Below are 16094 nucleotides of genomic sequence, written 5' to 3' on the forward strand. Positions count from 1 at the left end.
TACAGTGAGTCTAGGTCAGGGGCCTCCAAACCTGGCAACTTTAAAACTTCTGGACTTCAACTCCCAGAATTCCCTAGCCAGCAGAGAGGAATTCTAAGAGATGAAGTCTACAAGTCTTGAAGTTGCCAATTTTGGAGAGTCCTGATCTAGGTTATTCTGCAGAACATTAAAGAAGGCCACAAGCAAGGCCAGGAAACAGGCCAGATTACTCTGATGCTTGAGATGTGGTTGCAAGTGGGTGTGTGACTCTTCATAAGGCACAGATTATTTTCATTCGTACTCTAATAATGTGGTCGACCTTGATGCAATCAGTCACAATGTGAATATGCATAACATTCCTGGAATCTATTGGCATTCAGCTCAAAAACCTTGAGCCAAAAATTCAACTGCATTGTACACCATCCAGAATTTCTGCCTGTGAAAGGGGCAGCCATATAAATTTGATTCATAAATAAATAAAATGAAAGAGGGGAAAATATCCTACAAAAATAGCCACATATTGCACAAAACTACATTAAAATATGTACTGTGGGGGAAAGCCATATACCAGATAAAAATGTCTTGGGGATGAAGGTTCCCAAAAGATGATTTTTTTCCAAAGATGTTTTGGGGAAAAATCCACAAAAATGCATATCTAAGAGAATGGTCTGTGTAAGCCACAAGAAGCTGTATCCAAAAAAGTAAGGTCCAACAGAACAGAATATTGATAACTTAAGTGTTGAACTCTGAAGTATCTGACTCTCTTTGAGTGAGGTACTAACGTTAACTTAGTTGGGTAATGAAACATCTGCAAGCAATCCACAAAAATAAATTAATGGGTATACAGTATATATATATATATATATATATATATATATATATATATATATATATATATATATATATATGTGTGTGTGTGTGTGTGTGTGTGTGTGTGTGTGTGTGTGTGTATGTATGTATATATGTATGTATGTATATATATATATATATATATATATATATATATATATATATATATATATGTATTTGTTTTCGTACATTCTCGCGGGTGTCTGTATGTGTAGATCTAGAGTCTCGGGTTTCTTCCCGCGTTCCTTTCATCTTCAGAAAGTTGTGGTCGCCACAACTTTCTGAAGATGAAAGGAACGCGGGAAGAAACCCGAGACTCTAGATCTACATATATATGTGTATATATATATATATATATATATATATATATATATATATATATATATATATATATATATGGGTCCGGGATATCTGAGGGAACACCTGCTGCCGGCATCAAGCTCCCTTCGTCCTGTGCGCTCCCACAGGGAGGGTCTTCTCAGGGTACCGCCGGTAACAGATTGCCGGCGGACAATACCCAGGGGGAGGGTCTTCTCTGTGGGTGCACCGGCCCTTTGGAACCAGCTACCTGTAGAGCTTAGGACTGCCCCTGACCTTCGCTCATTCCGCTGGGACCTGAAGACCTGGCTCTTTGAGCTTTCTGGCCTGGACTGAGAGTATTAACTGGGGTTTCAATTGTATTTTAATTGGGGTTTTTATTTCAAGGTTAATGTAATCATTTTAACTGTTTTTAATTTTTTGTAATTTGCTGTATTGTTTTTAAAAACCTTGTGAACCGCCATGAGTCCTACGGGAGAAGGGCAGTATATAAGTCTAATAAAATAAAAAAAAATAAATAAATAAATAGAAGAACAGAGATAGTAGATTTGGGATAAGAAGAACAAGATCATTTCCTATCACTATTTCACATGACAAAGGTAGACATTTTCAGTAGCCTGGCAGCCTGTCTCCAGCAGAGTTCAGCCAGATGTCTTTGTGGAAAAACATATGCAGGTCTTCATTTCCATTCTTTGATTCATGAATTACAGGAACAAAGGAATTCCATATTGTTATTATGAAGAAAAACCATGGTAGATGCTCGTTTCAGCAACTACCAACTCCAGTTGCCTTCTTTTTAGGTTTATTTCATCTAAATCTCTTGAAAGGTTGCAAACATAGAATCAGGAGTCCTAGGATCCAAAACACAGAAAGGAGACCACACAGAAAGGCTTTGTACCTACCTGTATCTTCCCCAGAACTCCTGTACTCTCCATTCGACTGGCTACATTCACAGTGTTTCCCCAAATATCATATTGGGGTTTTTGAGCTCCGATGACCCCGGCCACAACTGGTCCGTGATTTATACCTGGAAAAGTTTCCAGAGTTTAATAGTGGCCATTGATTGAATTAAGCAAGGATCCAAGTAGTGGTAGGTCAAAAGTTCATACAAGTTCTTCCTACCTGAAAATAAGACCCAACTGGAAAATAAGCCCTAGCATGATTTTTCAAAACACTCGTACTATCAACCCTAACCCAAAAATAAAGCCCAGTTAGGATCGTCAGCCAGAGGTCTGTTACAATACACAATGGATGGATGAAATTTTAAAATAATAATATTAATATATAATTAAATATAAAGAAATAATATTATTGACATTAATACTTAAAATAAATGATAATATAAATTATAATTATTTGTACATACTGTACCCAAACGGGTGCCTTTGGACCACATATAAAAGTAGCATATGTGAACTGAAGAATTCTAGACACCGTTGGCATGCGCATAGGAGGCAGCGAGTGCATGAGGGCCAATGGTGTCCGGCAACAGCCACAGCCCACTGGCCTCTTGGCCAATGCATTCTGGGGCTACAAAGCCCATGAGGCGCAGGTAGGTGGGAACTAATGGGTCTTTTGGAGCAAAAATAAATATAAGACCCAGTCTTATTTTCAGGAAAACATGATAATCAATTCCCTTCTCAATTTCTTGTTGCTATCTCCTTCATTACTTCATTTCATAAAGTGTCTGTACACCAACAATCCAAACACTGATCCAAGTGTCTTTGGCCTTTGTGCCTTTTCTAAGCTTTGAGGAAGAAGTTCCCCCACAGCTCCATGTGAAATTTTAAAACATTATTCATTCAATTGTAACGTAAGAATTTTTTTTTTTAAAAAAAAAAAGTTTTCATGCTAAAAATTCAAAAGCCAGTTGGATGTTTGAGGAAGTGCTGTGAGACTAGGCTGAAGCCACTATACCTAAAAGTGGTGAAGGGACATAGGTAGGGTGGACAAAAGGCAGGAAAACCTCCCTCAGGTAAAAGATGCAAACCATTAAGGAATCAAAAGGACAAAAGTTGGAGCTGAGCATATGGGAAACCCCTCCCCAAGTCTTACGAACAAAGGAGTTGAGCCTGCATGAGAAGCCTCACCCCACCAACAAAGCAAGAACTGGGGGGGGGGGGCAGGATACAAGAGGTCCTGAAGCCCGCTCACTCTTTGAGTCATTTTTGGATGCCAGACCTGGCAGCTTCCATCACTTTGGCTAGTGTCTGGCAGATGTTGGATAAGTGTGGCTGAGAGTGTGTGTGCGTGTGTAAGAGGAAATAAATATACTTCCTAATGAGTAAACGTTTGCTGTTATTTTAAATTCAGTGGGTCTCAGTGCATTTTAAAGAAACGTTTGTGCCTCAGTGTTCACTTGAAAGCGATTTGAGTGTGGCAATTTTCCAGGGCTGCGAGGGTGTGAGTGAGTGACCATAAGATGAACTTGAGAGCACACTTGTATGACAGTGCCAACATTTTTCATAGCTCAGCTCCAGGAGAAAAAAATAATTAGATTTGTGCCCAGTGGTGGGATTCAAATATGTGAGCAACTGGTTCTCTGTGTACAGTATATACCGCTTCCGGAAGTCCATTCTGGGCCTGGGCAACAAAAAATTAGCTACCAGTTCTGCTGGCTGAATCTCACCACTGTTTGTGCCCCTACTTCCCCTTATCTCTAAAAATATTAATTCTACCACTGTTTGTGCCCCTACTTCCCCTTATCTCTAAAAATATTAATTCTACTTTCATCGTATCATGAAATCACAGCCAAAGTATGTTTCAGAGAGGAATTTTCTTAGTTTATGCTCAGTTTACTATTACTCACCCACGCGGAGTTTGAAAGTATTGAATGAATGTTTGTTGATAATGTCCAACTTGGCTACCAAAGCCATGGCAAACTCCACCATGGTTCCCAGGTGGGTGTAGCTCCGCTCAGTATCCTGCACAAATTATTCATGTAGATTGATGTAGCAACACAAGTCAATGGACAGAGAATGTAAAATAACAAGGACAAAGATCCAGACAGGTAAATATTAAGAGGAAAGTGGCTTAGGGTTGATAAAGTAACAAAAATAATAAAGATGTTTCTCCCCACCCCTTATTTTCCTACTGCAAAGTCAAAGTGAGCCTTTCAAGTTAGATCAGACTAGGAAACCAATGCTATGTAGGTCCGTACAGGTAGTTCTAACTTAAGACCACAAGTGGGACTAGAATTTCCATTGCTAAGCAATGGCTTGTCAAGGGAGTCACACCTTTTACAAGTGAGTTTACAACCTTTTTTGCCACTGTTGTTAAGCAAATTATTGCAATCATTAGGTGAATGACACAGTCATTAAGTGAATCCATGTTTACCCATTGACTTTGTCAGAATCCTGCATTCATTGTAAATATATGTCAGTTGGCAAGCACCCCCATTTTGATGACATGACCGCGGGGATGCTGTGATGGTTGTAAGTGTGGGGACTGCTCTTAAGTCATTTTTCTCAGTGCCATTGTAACTTTGAATGGTTGCTAAACAAATGGTTGTAAGTCAAGGACTACCCATACTGCTTTTCTTGTAATGCTACAGTGACAGAAGCTTGCAAATTTGAATTAGCTTCTCCCCTCTCTTGCTTTATTTCCATGTTCTTCATGTGAACCTAGGGAGGAACCAGTCTGAGATGTTTCCTGATGCTACATTCCTGCTCTGGACTCAGCCACCTCTTATCTAATCATTGCTTTGGGAGAGGCTCTTTCTCTTGTTCCTCAAGGTCATTCCCTGTGTCCTCTACAGATTACTTATCACACCCATTCCATTCATATCCATATATACTTTCAAACATATGTCCCAGGATCCTGAAGAGCAAAATTACAGAACCATTCCAAAATTTTAAAAAAATCCTGTATTCTCAAACAAACAAAAAAGAGGTAACTAATAAGCCTTAAAGAAGCTAATATGGAAGCAGAACATTAAATCCCACTGATAAGATTCAGGATGAGTAAAATCATCTTGAATGAAAATATCACCTGTTGGTTATCCTGTCCAGCTGCCACATTTAAGCCAGTAGCTGCCATGTAAGTGCTGCCAATGGTTTTGATCTTCTCAACCCCACTGAACTTGGGTTTCAGAAGGAGCTATGAAAAGAAAGACAGGAAATTGTTTATTCCGATAATTCAAAAGCTAAGACATTTTTGCACATCAATCATTTATTTAGCTTAGCATTTTACTCTGAAAGGTATTTAGTCAGATGCACTCAGGGAATTTGTAACACAAGTCTGAAGTATGATAGTGATCCAATCAGGCAGATCTTATCTTCAAGCATGGGAGGTCTCTTACAATTCTGAGAATGAAATTACAATTCCCCGTAATAAATATTATACAATTTATTGTAACAAAAACCTACTCCGTTCTAACACTGATGAGGTTACCTAGCTTGGGAATGAAACATTTGCAAGAAAACCACCAAACTCAGAGAGCACCAAGGACTCCACAAATTACAATTCAAACAATTGTAGGGATTATTCAACTAGATCTCAGCCACGGTAATACTAGCTTTCTACAAACAGTATGGCAAATGAAAGATAATAACAATCTGTCATTTTCAGTTTCAATTTGAAGCAGTTCAGTTGAAGAAAAACCTATACTATACCAGTTTTCTTAATGTACCATTTGGCCATCTTTAATTTCTAGTTCATTTCTATCGCCATCTTTTTTTTTCCATTCTGAATTTACCTGAGCTTACCCCATTCATTTGATACTAATCAGAATAGTATAACCTTATGGAGTATTTTTCCTTGCTAACCTAGTGTTGTGCTAACCTTCTTCCAGATGATAGAAGCCTTAAATCCTATCACTATCCTACATCTTATTATTTTAATTTGGAAGTAAAAGCCATATTTTTTGAGATCTTTAGAACCTCCTTGATCATTACTGCTAGGACACAGTTTCCACCATTTTGTGGTAGGAAACAGTTGAAAAATATAGTTTAAGTCCAAAACAAGAAATATCACAGTAAAAGAAAATTCCTGTCCATCCTCTAAAAATCTCTCCATTCAAACTCCAGACTGGTCCATAAATGATATAGCTCCAAAAGGCTCTGGGCCCTCAGTTCCTCCCAGATGTTAACTGTAACCCTTGATGACTCAAGAGGTGGTACACTGTACTTTCAATAATTATTGGCTGCTGGCTGTGATTGGCTAATATTTGATCCCTTATGTATGAATTATTCATTTATTTATTTATTTATTTATTTATTTATTTATTTATTTATTTATTTATTTATTTATTTATTTATTTTATTTCCATTTATATCCCGCCCTTCTCCGAAGACTCAGGGCGGCTTACAAGCTTAGCAGTAGCCTTCATTCTATGTATATGCCTGCTTGTTAGGGCTTTCACCCCCCCCCCCAAGCGGCATTATTACAAAGTCAGCTTAATTGCCCCCAACAATCTGGGTCCTCATTTTACCTACCTCGGAAGGATGGAAGGCTGAGTCAACCTTGAGCCTGGTGGGACTCGAACCTGCACTAATTGCAGGCAGCTGGTGTTACTTAAGGAGGCATCAGCCCACTGCTCCACCAAGGCTACATTTATTCATATGTTCTATTTTCTAGAAATAAACAAAGCCGTTCATGACACCTATTGGCTTTGATTAGATTATGGCACACCTAAGCATAGTTTTTCTTTATGTATGATTAACTCTGATTATGATGACTTCTGTGTCTTAAGAAAGGAAGAGGCCAATGTAAGGAAGAGAGAACATATTAACTATAAACTGTTTGGACAGCTTTTATATGAACTGGAGTAAAAATATAATTGAGAGGGATTTCTGTTGGCAGATGAAATGAAATAAGCACATTCTTTTGCTTGTTCATAAATCTATCTCACTTTCTCTCTCCATTTATCTGTATTACAAGTACGAACAGGTGAGAACAATTGGAAAGCAGTTAAAAAATTCTGCAAGCGTATATATTTAGTTGCATGTGTGTGAGTATGCATCCACATACATCCACACACAGAGAGAAGAATGAAAAGATATATGTGCATGCACACAAACATGCATACATGCACACACAAACACCTCTATTTCCCCCTACCTCATCAAAGTCAGCAATGATCTCGTTCAGCAGCCGGAGGCATTCAAGCCCTTCATGGTTGACATTGGATTCAGAATAAAATTCCTTGAAGTCCGGGATCGAAGCAAAGAGAACACAGACACAATCATAAGATTGGTGATAGAGATCCTGCTGGGAGGAAAGAAGAAAGAAGAAAGAAGGTCATCCAAATTCTGCAATCACAACCCTTAAAATCTCACACCAAAGATATTTAAACTCTACTGCCTACAAACAGAGGGCCAGGAAAGGATTAAGTTGGAATTAGTCCAGATTCATTTTGTATGGAGATGGATGGGCATATATACATATATACATGCATGCATACATACATACCGTGTTTCCCCAAAAGTAAGGCCTATCCCAAAAATAAAGCCTTGCTTGATTTTCCAGGGTGGGCCTAATATAACCCCTTTCCCCCAAAATAAGCCCTAGTTTTGGGGTGAGGCACAGACCTAAAAAAGCTAGGGCGGGGGTGGGAGTGTGGAGCAGCTCCATGTGCACCGCATTCACTTATCTTGCAGCCTGGTTTCTCCACATTGGCCCACTTCTTCTGAGGCTTCTTCTGTAGCCAGGCCAGCATTTCTCAGTCACAGGCCTTTCCAGAAGGTCATTGCAGCTGAGAACTGAGCTATGGATTCAATCCATAGCTCGGTTCTGGAAGACCTATGCAGCGAGAACCGAGCTATGGATTGAATCCATAGTTCAGTACTCGGCTGCAGTGGCCTTCCAAAAAGGCCTGACTGCAAAATGAAGGCTGGAATGCAGCTGCACAAGACGTGGATTGGCTAGGCAGGGCTGTCGGTGCCAGAGGTGAGTATAAAAGACACTCCCCCAAAAATAAGACCTGGTGCCTAATAATAATAATACCCAGTCTTTTTTTTTAATCCCATTTATATCCCACCCTTCTCCGAAGACTCAGGGCGGCTTACAATCTAAAGCACAAATCAATGTGCTTAGCACATTTCTTTGGGGAAACACAATACATACATACATACATACATACATACATACATACATACATCTTCAACTTCCAGGCCCTGCCTAGAAGATCAGGAATGGTAACTTAACCATTGCAACATAGCTACAAAAGGTCCAAATTTTTGGATATAGTTGTCCTACCCAAAAATAAATTGAGAGCATGCCTTTTAATATGCATTGGGTGGTGATGTTCTGGAACAATCTCATGATTGTCATGGCAGCCTAGAAATCCAAGAAGCCAACTCAGGTAAGAAAAATGATGCACAGCAGCACACCAACAAGTTTTCTATTATTTTATTATCATTTTATTTTATTTCATAACCAAATTTATATGGCTGCCCATCTCATGGAAAGTGATTCTGGGCAGCATACAACAATCCCATAAAATAATTAAATAAAACAATCATTATAAACAATTACAAAACAATCACAATCGTTACAAACAATTAAGAGGCAATCCTACCTCCCCCCAATGCATCCTGTCTCCTCCCTCCCCATCTTTTAATGATAAATTTATTTTGATTGCGATTTCCATTTTTTTCTAAATATTAAAATATTAATGTTTTAATGCTTTAAGCCACTCAGAGTTGTTTTGATACAGGATGGGCAGTAAATAAATTTAACAAATAAAGTATCTAAAATCATGATGTAGTCATTACTAAGAGCATTAAAAACTATAAAAGCAGAACTAAAACAGGAAAAAGAGACTAATAGACAGGAGGTTGTTAATATTAATGGAGCCACATCATGAGTTCACCTGTTCCCTGATGTCTCTAGGCCTGCTAGCATAACCAGGTCTTGAGGGCCCGTCAAAGCTCAGGAGTGATGAGGCCACCCTCATCTCTGGGGAAGAAGATTCTAGAATGTGGATGCCACAACAGAAAAGGCCCAGCCAAATGTAGCTCCATAAATGATGGGACCTGTAACCTGTTTTGTTTCTGCAACCCAATTCAAGGTCCAAACCTTAGCAGCCAACTCTTAGGTGGACTAGTTTCCTGCCCACCTTCACCTCTCTCTCTCTTTCTCTCTGGTATCACTAGTTTGATATTAACTTCCAAGGCTCACCGTATTGCGCCGGTTCTGACGAATGAATTGCTGAGCTACATCAGCTGGGAGAACATTTTCCAGCAGGACCCGGTTGAGATTCTCCATGGTTTCAATCTCTTCACGTTCTTTTTTGAACTTCTTCTTCCAGAGAAAATCTAAGCGGCAGTAATACTCATTCTGAGAAAAAGAAGATTCAATTTTACAGTGAGCTTGTCGATCAGAAGGTTGGCAGTTTGGCGGGTCGAATCCCGAGTGCCGCGTAGCAGAGTGAGCGCCTGTTACTCGTCCCAGCTTCTGCCCACCTAGCAGTTCGAAAGCATGTAAAAATGCAAGTAGAAAAATAGGGACCACTACGGTGGGAAGGTAACAGCGTTCCGTGCGCCTTTGGCGTCTAGTCATGCCGGCCACATGACCACGGAGACGTCCTCGGACAAGCGCTGGCTCTTCGGCTATGAAACGGAGATGAGCACCGGCCCCTAGAGTCGGAAACGACTAGCACGCATGTGCGGGGGAACCTTTACCTTTACCTTTTAAAGCATTGAATACATAGCAATATTTGTAACTCAAGGTTGAACCTTTGGATCCTTGGTGCTCTCTGAGCTTGGTGGTTTTCTTGCAGACATTTCATTACCAAGCTAGGTAACATCATCAGTACTGGAAGGGTGTGGGGTTTGCTCTTATTTTTATATAGTAGTGACTTGCCCTGTCAGTATTAGTAGGAATGGTCTTGGTGGTTTTTTTAACTGAATACATAATAAGCATTATCCAACAATTCTTAACTTATCAGAAAGTGCTCGTACACCCCACACTCCTGGAAAGTAGAGATTTAAACCATATATCCCCCCTCCCCAGGACCATAAGTAATCTCAGGTCATTGAAAAAAAGAAGCAAGGATTGAGACTAGAAAGTCTGCTTGCAGTGATCAAATGAGTCCCATGAAACTACTATAACTCTTAATAGAAAAATATAAGTGCTTCCCAATCTTTCAAACACAGGGGGAAATGTAGCATCCTTTGTATAATATTTATATCAGCTACATATATAAAGTTTAGTATAAATCTATGAGGCTCTGAATATGTGAAGCCCAGTATACAAATATTTTATTATTATGATTTTGCCCTCCCAGCTTTTGGCATAGGGGAAAAAAACCACTTCAAACATTTTTTTCTCCAATTCTCTTCTACCTCTTTTTGAGGCTTATTTTTCTAATTTATTCACTTATTTAATTTATATCCTGCCTTTATTACTGTTATAAATGATTCAAGTCAGCAAACATAGCTGATATACTTTCCTTGTCTTATTTTTCCCACAACAACCTTGTGAGGTGAGTTGGGCTGAGAAAGAGTGACTGGCCCAAGGTCATCCATGGCTTTCATGGCCAAAGTGAGATTTAAACTCACAGACTCTGTTTCTAGCCTGGTGCTTTAACCACTAGACCACTCAACCACTAAACTGCCACACTCATGAGTTCATTGAACCCTAGCACTCCACGAGCAATTCCATCAACAGACACAATGATCTACAACCAGCCTATAAACCCCTCAGAATCCAAATCAATCACACATCCAACAGGAGACAGCACCAACCCACGCAAGCCCCCTCTTCCCCACCTCAGCAGTTTACCTTTCAATGACCCTGATCTGATGTAATCTCCCCTTCACAAGACCCCTCACCAACCTCTTGCTGATGACTCACTCCTGACCCACTGATAATTCACACCCTCCAACAGCCCTGACATGAAGTAACCTCCCTATCACAAGATAAGGTTGTATCAATGTGACATGTACTGCGAATGTGGCATACAATATGGTGAATTTGCAGTTTTTATTAAGTAATAAAGTGATTACAAAGAAAAAAACAGAGGGGTTGAATTATGCCTTTTTCGAATAATGAACCAGACTAGGTTCAGGAAAAACCATTTTAAGAACTTTGTATTTTGATAAACCAGTTATTACACATGATTATATCTGGAACATTTTTTTTCTATCAAGTTCTATCAGCTACGATCTGCATGAAAATTCCTGTAGCCAGATTCCTGTAAAACACACAGGCACTTTAACCACATACCTGTAAAACAGTGTTTCAAATGCTGGTGGGCAAGCATTAGTAAAGATTTTCAAAGCCTCAAACCACAAAAAAGGAAAGGATGGCAGGATGTGAAGAGCTGACTTTGAAAGAGTGATGGGAAATTTGCCTTGCAATTTCACCCAAACCAACTTCCTCAAGGTGCATTTCGTGAGTGCAATACAGAGCCTGTCCCCCTTCTCCTCTGTAATAGAGGAGAACTTCCTGGTCGGACCACCGCAAGTATAGGTTTGTCATCCAACCCAAAGCTTATGTGACAATCCTGTACATGTGTTGGTCCGACCAGGAAGTTCCTCTCTGTTACAGATGAGAAATGGGGCAGGCTCTGTATTGTCACCCAGCCCTAAGCTTATGAGACATGGAGAGCACTGAACAACAACCAAAAAAGCAGCTTCCACAAGCTGAATTAAAGTGGGAACTGGAGGGAACTCACCTGTCTAGCCAGACCCAAAAGGGTGAAGAAGAAAACGAAGAATGAGAATGCTCCCATTACCTTGGGCTCCTTCAGCACCCCAGGCCTGCAAGAATGGAGTTAAAGAGAACATCATTCATGGTCTGTTTCTCTAGAATGACCTTCTGGAGCACAATATGTTCCTCTGGAGTTACCATACCAATTGCTTCCCTCAGATGATCTTTGTCAAAGTAATGGGAAGTCATTTCTAAACAGGCTGGGTCTTTATTCAGACTAGTCTTGTATTAAATATTATTCAGTTTAGTGAATTTGAGGGGAGGGACCAACGTTAAATGAAAGATGATGGGAAGAAAAAAAATGTTATCTTTTCACTTCCCAGTAGATTTTTTTCTCTTTTTAAAAAAACTTTAACATGGTCCTGTCTTTTTCTTTGTCTTACTCCATTTTTTACAATTATCAACCAACCACATAAAATTGTATAATCATCTAACCATTCTGTGGTCAGGGTCAGGGGATCATAGAATTACAATATTGGAAGGCATCATAAAAGTCATCTAGACCAGCTTCCTGTTCAGTGCAGGATTTTCTAGAGCATCTCTGACCAATGACCATATAGAGCTTGTTTTGAAGACCTCTAGTAAAGAGATTTCTTGATATCTAGCCTGAATGTTCTTCCTTGCACTTACAACCCATTCTGAGGTCCTACTCTCTGGGACAATAGAAAGTAAGTCTATTCTGACTTCTGTTTGACAGTCCTTCAGAGAATTGAAGATGTTCACATCACATCTCCCTTCAGTCATCTTTCCTATAAATTAAAGATGACCAGACATAGACACAGCATTGCAAACGGAGTCAGAGCATTGTCCCAAGTTGGTACAATGGCTTCTTGTGATATGAACTCTCCTCTCCTCTAAAGGCAGCCTGAGATAGCATCTACCTTTTCAGCAACTGCATCACATCGCAGAGAAGAAAAACAAGAATAATTAGGGGGCTGAAGGCTAAAGCATACAAAGAATGATTACAAAAATTGGGTATGACTAGTCTAATGAAAAGAAGGACTAGGGGAGGCATGATAGTAGTGTTCCAATATTTGAGAGGCTCTAACAAATACTAGGGGGTCAAACTATTTTCCAAAGCACAAGAGGGCAGGATAAGAAACAATGGATGGAAACTAACCAAGGAGAGAAGCAACCTAGAACTAAGGAGAAAATACCTAACTGTGAGAGCAATGGAATAGCTTTCCTTCAGAATTTATGAGTGCTCCATCACTGGAGGCTTTCAAAAATACACTGGGCAACTATTCAGCAGGGGGTTAGATTAGAAGACCTCCAATGTCTCTTCCAACTTTATTATTCTATGTTCTATTGCTGGCTCAGGTTTGATTTGTGGTCACCCAAATTCTTTTCACAGCCAAATAATACATTGGATTGTTGCATGGATAAAAAAAAGATGGAGGAACTAAGAATCATTTCATTGCTGCAACATATGTAGTACTCTTTTAAAACACAAAAAAGCCCATAGGCATCCATCAGTCAAGGTGACATAACCTTCACTCCCTATCATTGTTAGCAGAACTTGCATAGGCTCAGTGAAAGACAAGAAAAAAGTAGTCTCTTACTGGGATTTGTGATTCTTGTGAATGCCTTAATTTACATAGCCCATTTTGCAGAAGAGATGGTACTTCTCCTTTTTCTATAATTGAGGGCCAGCTGACCAAAATAGTTTTGCTCTGTATCGGTTTCATATATGTTTCATATCATTTTTGTTTCCTTGCTTGCTTGTTTCATTTCATTTTTTTTTACAACATCAGAACAAAAATATGTATGTTTTACAATATTATGAACAAGATAAATCAGTAATGTTTTATCTATACTATCCCAATCTTTAATAATTTGAGGGTATGAATCAGTTTTTTTCCAAGTGTGTAAAAATAATATATTTAAGGAGTACTATTTCCCTTAATTCTCATCTTAAAAAAAAAGAACAAAGTAGGAATGTCTGGAATAACCTCAACTCCACAGGTTATAGCTAAAATCCATCTGAGGTGATAAATATCTAAGTGGTTCCTGATCATCTGAATTTGTTCCTCTATGAAATCAAGTTTAGGTGATTCATATCTTCTAGGAACAATTGATATCAAAGTAACTTTTCATTTAAACATAGCCCAAATGTTTACTATAAGCCAATTAAATTCTTGGATGTGATGGCATGCTTCCTTCACGATCCATGAAACGAACATCTAGAAGAAACAATCAAAATCACATAATCTCAAGAGTATTTGTTTCATTTCTACAGCAGCCATGCTGTAAGGACACATGAAAACACCTCCTGGATGCAACCAATGGCCTTTCTAATCCAGAATCAGATTTCCAACAGTTCCCTAGCCTGATGTTTTGGGGAAGTCTTTATACAGATCCTGAGTCAAGAAACTTGTGTTGTTACCTTCCAGTAATTGATATTCATTCTATTCTTCTTGGATCATGACCTTCTGTGAAGCCTTCAGAGACAATGACCTCAACTAATATCTGAGCATTATTCTAATCTTTCTTTTAAAGCCATATAATTAGATACATAATCTTTAAAGACCTCCCAAAGCATAGTGTTCTGTAACCAGCTCTTAAACTGGTGATTGTTATTTATGGTGATGTCATTGGAAGAAAGTTGCTACATCTCCTTTATCATTTCTGTTGTTCTTTTCTGCATCACTTATATATCATGCTCCATTAAAACGTTTGATCAGAGGCTACTAACTTCTGATGAAAAACTAATTAAGAAAATGTATATTTTTCTATTAAATTTAAAAATGGAAGACGAACAAGTAAAAGAAACAATGATAACATGGGCAAAGAACTTTGGTTACAATATAGATCTAGAGAAATGGCAAAAATTTGTGGGAAAGAAATTATAACTTGACAATGTCAACCTCTTATAAAGAAAATTTGTACAAAATGTTTTATCGATCGTACTTGCCACCAGCAAGATTAGTAAAAATGTTTAAAAACATGTTAGAAAATGTTGAAATGTAATCATAAATCAGGTACTTATTATCATGTGTGGTGGACTTTGTGTTAAAGCAAAGAGGTATTGGACAAAAATACGTACTTGGCTAGATGTTGGGGAAACATGTAGGTTATAAACCTGAACTTTTTTTTAATTAGGCAAAATGCCAGAAAAGCTTGATAAACAAAATGTATATTTGATTTTGCATGTGATAACAGCGGCAAGAATTATATTCACACAATATTGAAAAATGAAGAAATGCCACCAGAGGAAGAAATAATTAAAAAAAAATACTAGACTGCAGAAATGGACAGACTAACTCCGAAGTTGAAAGAAAAAGAAGAAACAGAATATTTTCAAACTTGGGACTTATTTTATCTATGGCTGGAGAAATTAGGGATTAGGAACTTAAATCTGTATTAGTGAATGATAAACTCAGACAACGCGTTTGTTAAATAAGTACTGTTGAACTGTATTAAAATCAATAAAAAAAATGAAATGAAAAATAAAACAAAATGGGAGTCCATCCAACCCAGTAACTAGAAAGGAAAACTAAGAGAGAAGGATAACTACTTCTGCTTTTATTCTGGGAGACCTCCATGAGAGCTAATTACCTGAGTGCAGTTTGATTACGGTAGAGCTGAGAGACATAGCAGTCAGAGAGCCAGGAATGGGTGTGAAGGAACAGCACATTGTAGACAACAAGGCAAAGTATCAGCATGGTCAACTTGAGCTCGAAGTTCATGTGAAGGAAGAGGGAACACGAGAGAAATCCCAGGACACAGCAGTAGATATAATACTGAGGGAGAAGAAAGAGAGAAAGAGAGAACAGGAGGAGGAAGAAGAGAAGTTTTTGGGTGAGATTGGTAGGTCCATTAATCAAAAGAAAAGAAAAAGAGAATTGATTAAAGAGCTCAACCTTACCGGCACACTGAAGAGGGAGTTAAACCGAGAGAATTCCTGTATAGTATTCATGCCTGATAAGGTAGAATTTTCAAGTTTCAAAAAGCATGTGGTCTCTGGCATAAAAAACTAGAAAGCAGAATTAGAGAGCATATTAGAAGGGAAGAGGGGACAGAAATTCTTCTGATCTGGACTAGATAACAGAAAAGAAGGATGACTAAGATTTGGCCATCTACCAGAGATTCTACAACCCTTTTCTATTTCTCAGGAATAGCATCAATGTGGTAAAAGCAATATACCACAGTGGCCTTTATCCATGGCCAGAGAGGGAACATTGGAGGATACTCAAGACTCCTTCAACCTGAACCCTTCCAGTATCTTTTACATTCAGATTACTGGAGCAAAGGCCAGAGAATCAATTATTTTACCCCCATGCAGATTGAAT

General features: G+C 38.7%; 1 protein-coding gene across 1 annotated transcript in view; it reads right to left on the reverse strand.

Annotated features, from left to right (window-relative positions):
* The window catches only part of ADCY4 (adenylate cyclase 4), a gene marked incomplete at its 5' end in the record, with an annotated part of 51826 nt that overhangs the window by 5452 nt on the left and 30280 nt on the right, over positions 1–16094 (reverse strand). Inside the window, 8 exons of the mRNA XM_083377377.1 lie at positions 2049–2173; positions 3956–4070; positions 5137–5244; positions 7207–7353; positions 9268–9426; positions 11768–11852; positions 15361–15545; positions 15671–15778. Coding sequence (XP_083233503.1) covers positions 2049–2173; positions 3956–4070; positions 5137–5244; positions 7207–7353; positions 9268–9426; positions 11768–11852; positions 15361–15545; positions 15671–15778 — 1032 coding nt within the window. The remainder of the gene's footprint in view (positions 1–2048; positions 2174–3955; positions 4071–5136; positions 5245–7206; positions 7354–9267; positions 9427–11767; positions 11853–15360; positions 15546–15670; positions 15779–16094) is intronic.

This window comes from Vipera ursinii (genome assembly GCF_947247035.1).
Source record: "Vipera ursinii genome assembly, chromosome: Z".
Lineage (NCBI taxonomy): Eukaryota > Metazoa > Chordata > Lepidosauria > Squamata > Viperidae > Vipera > Vipera ursinii.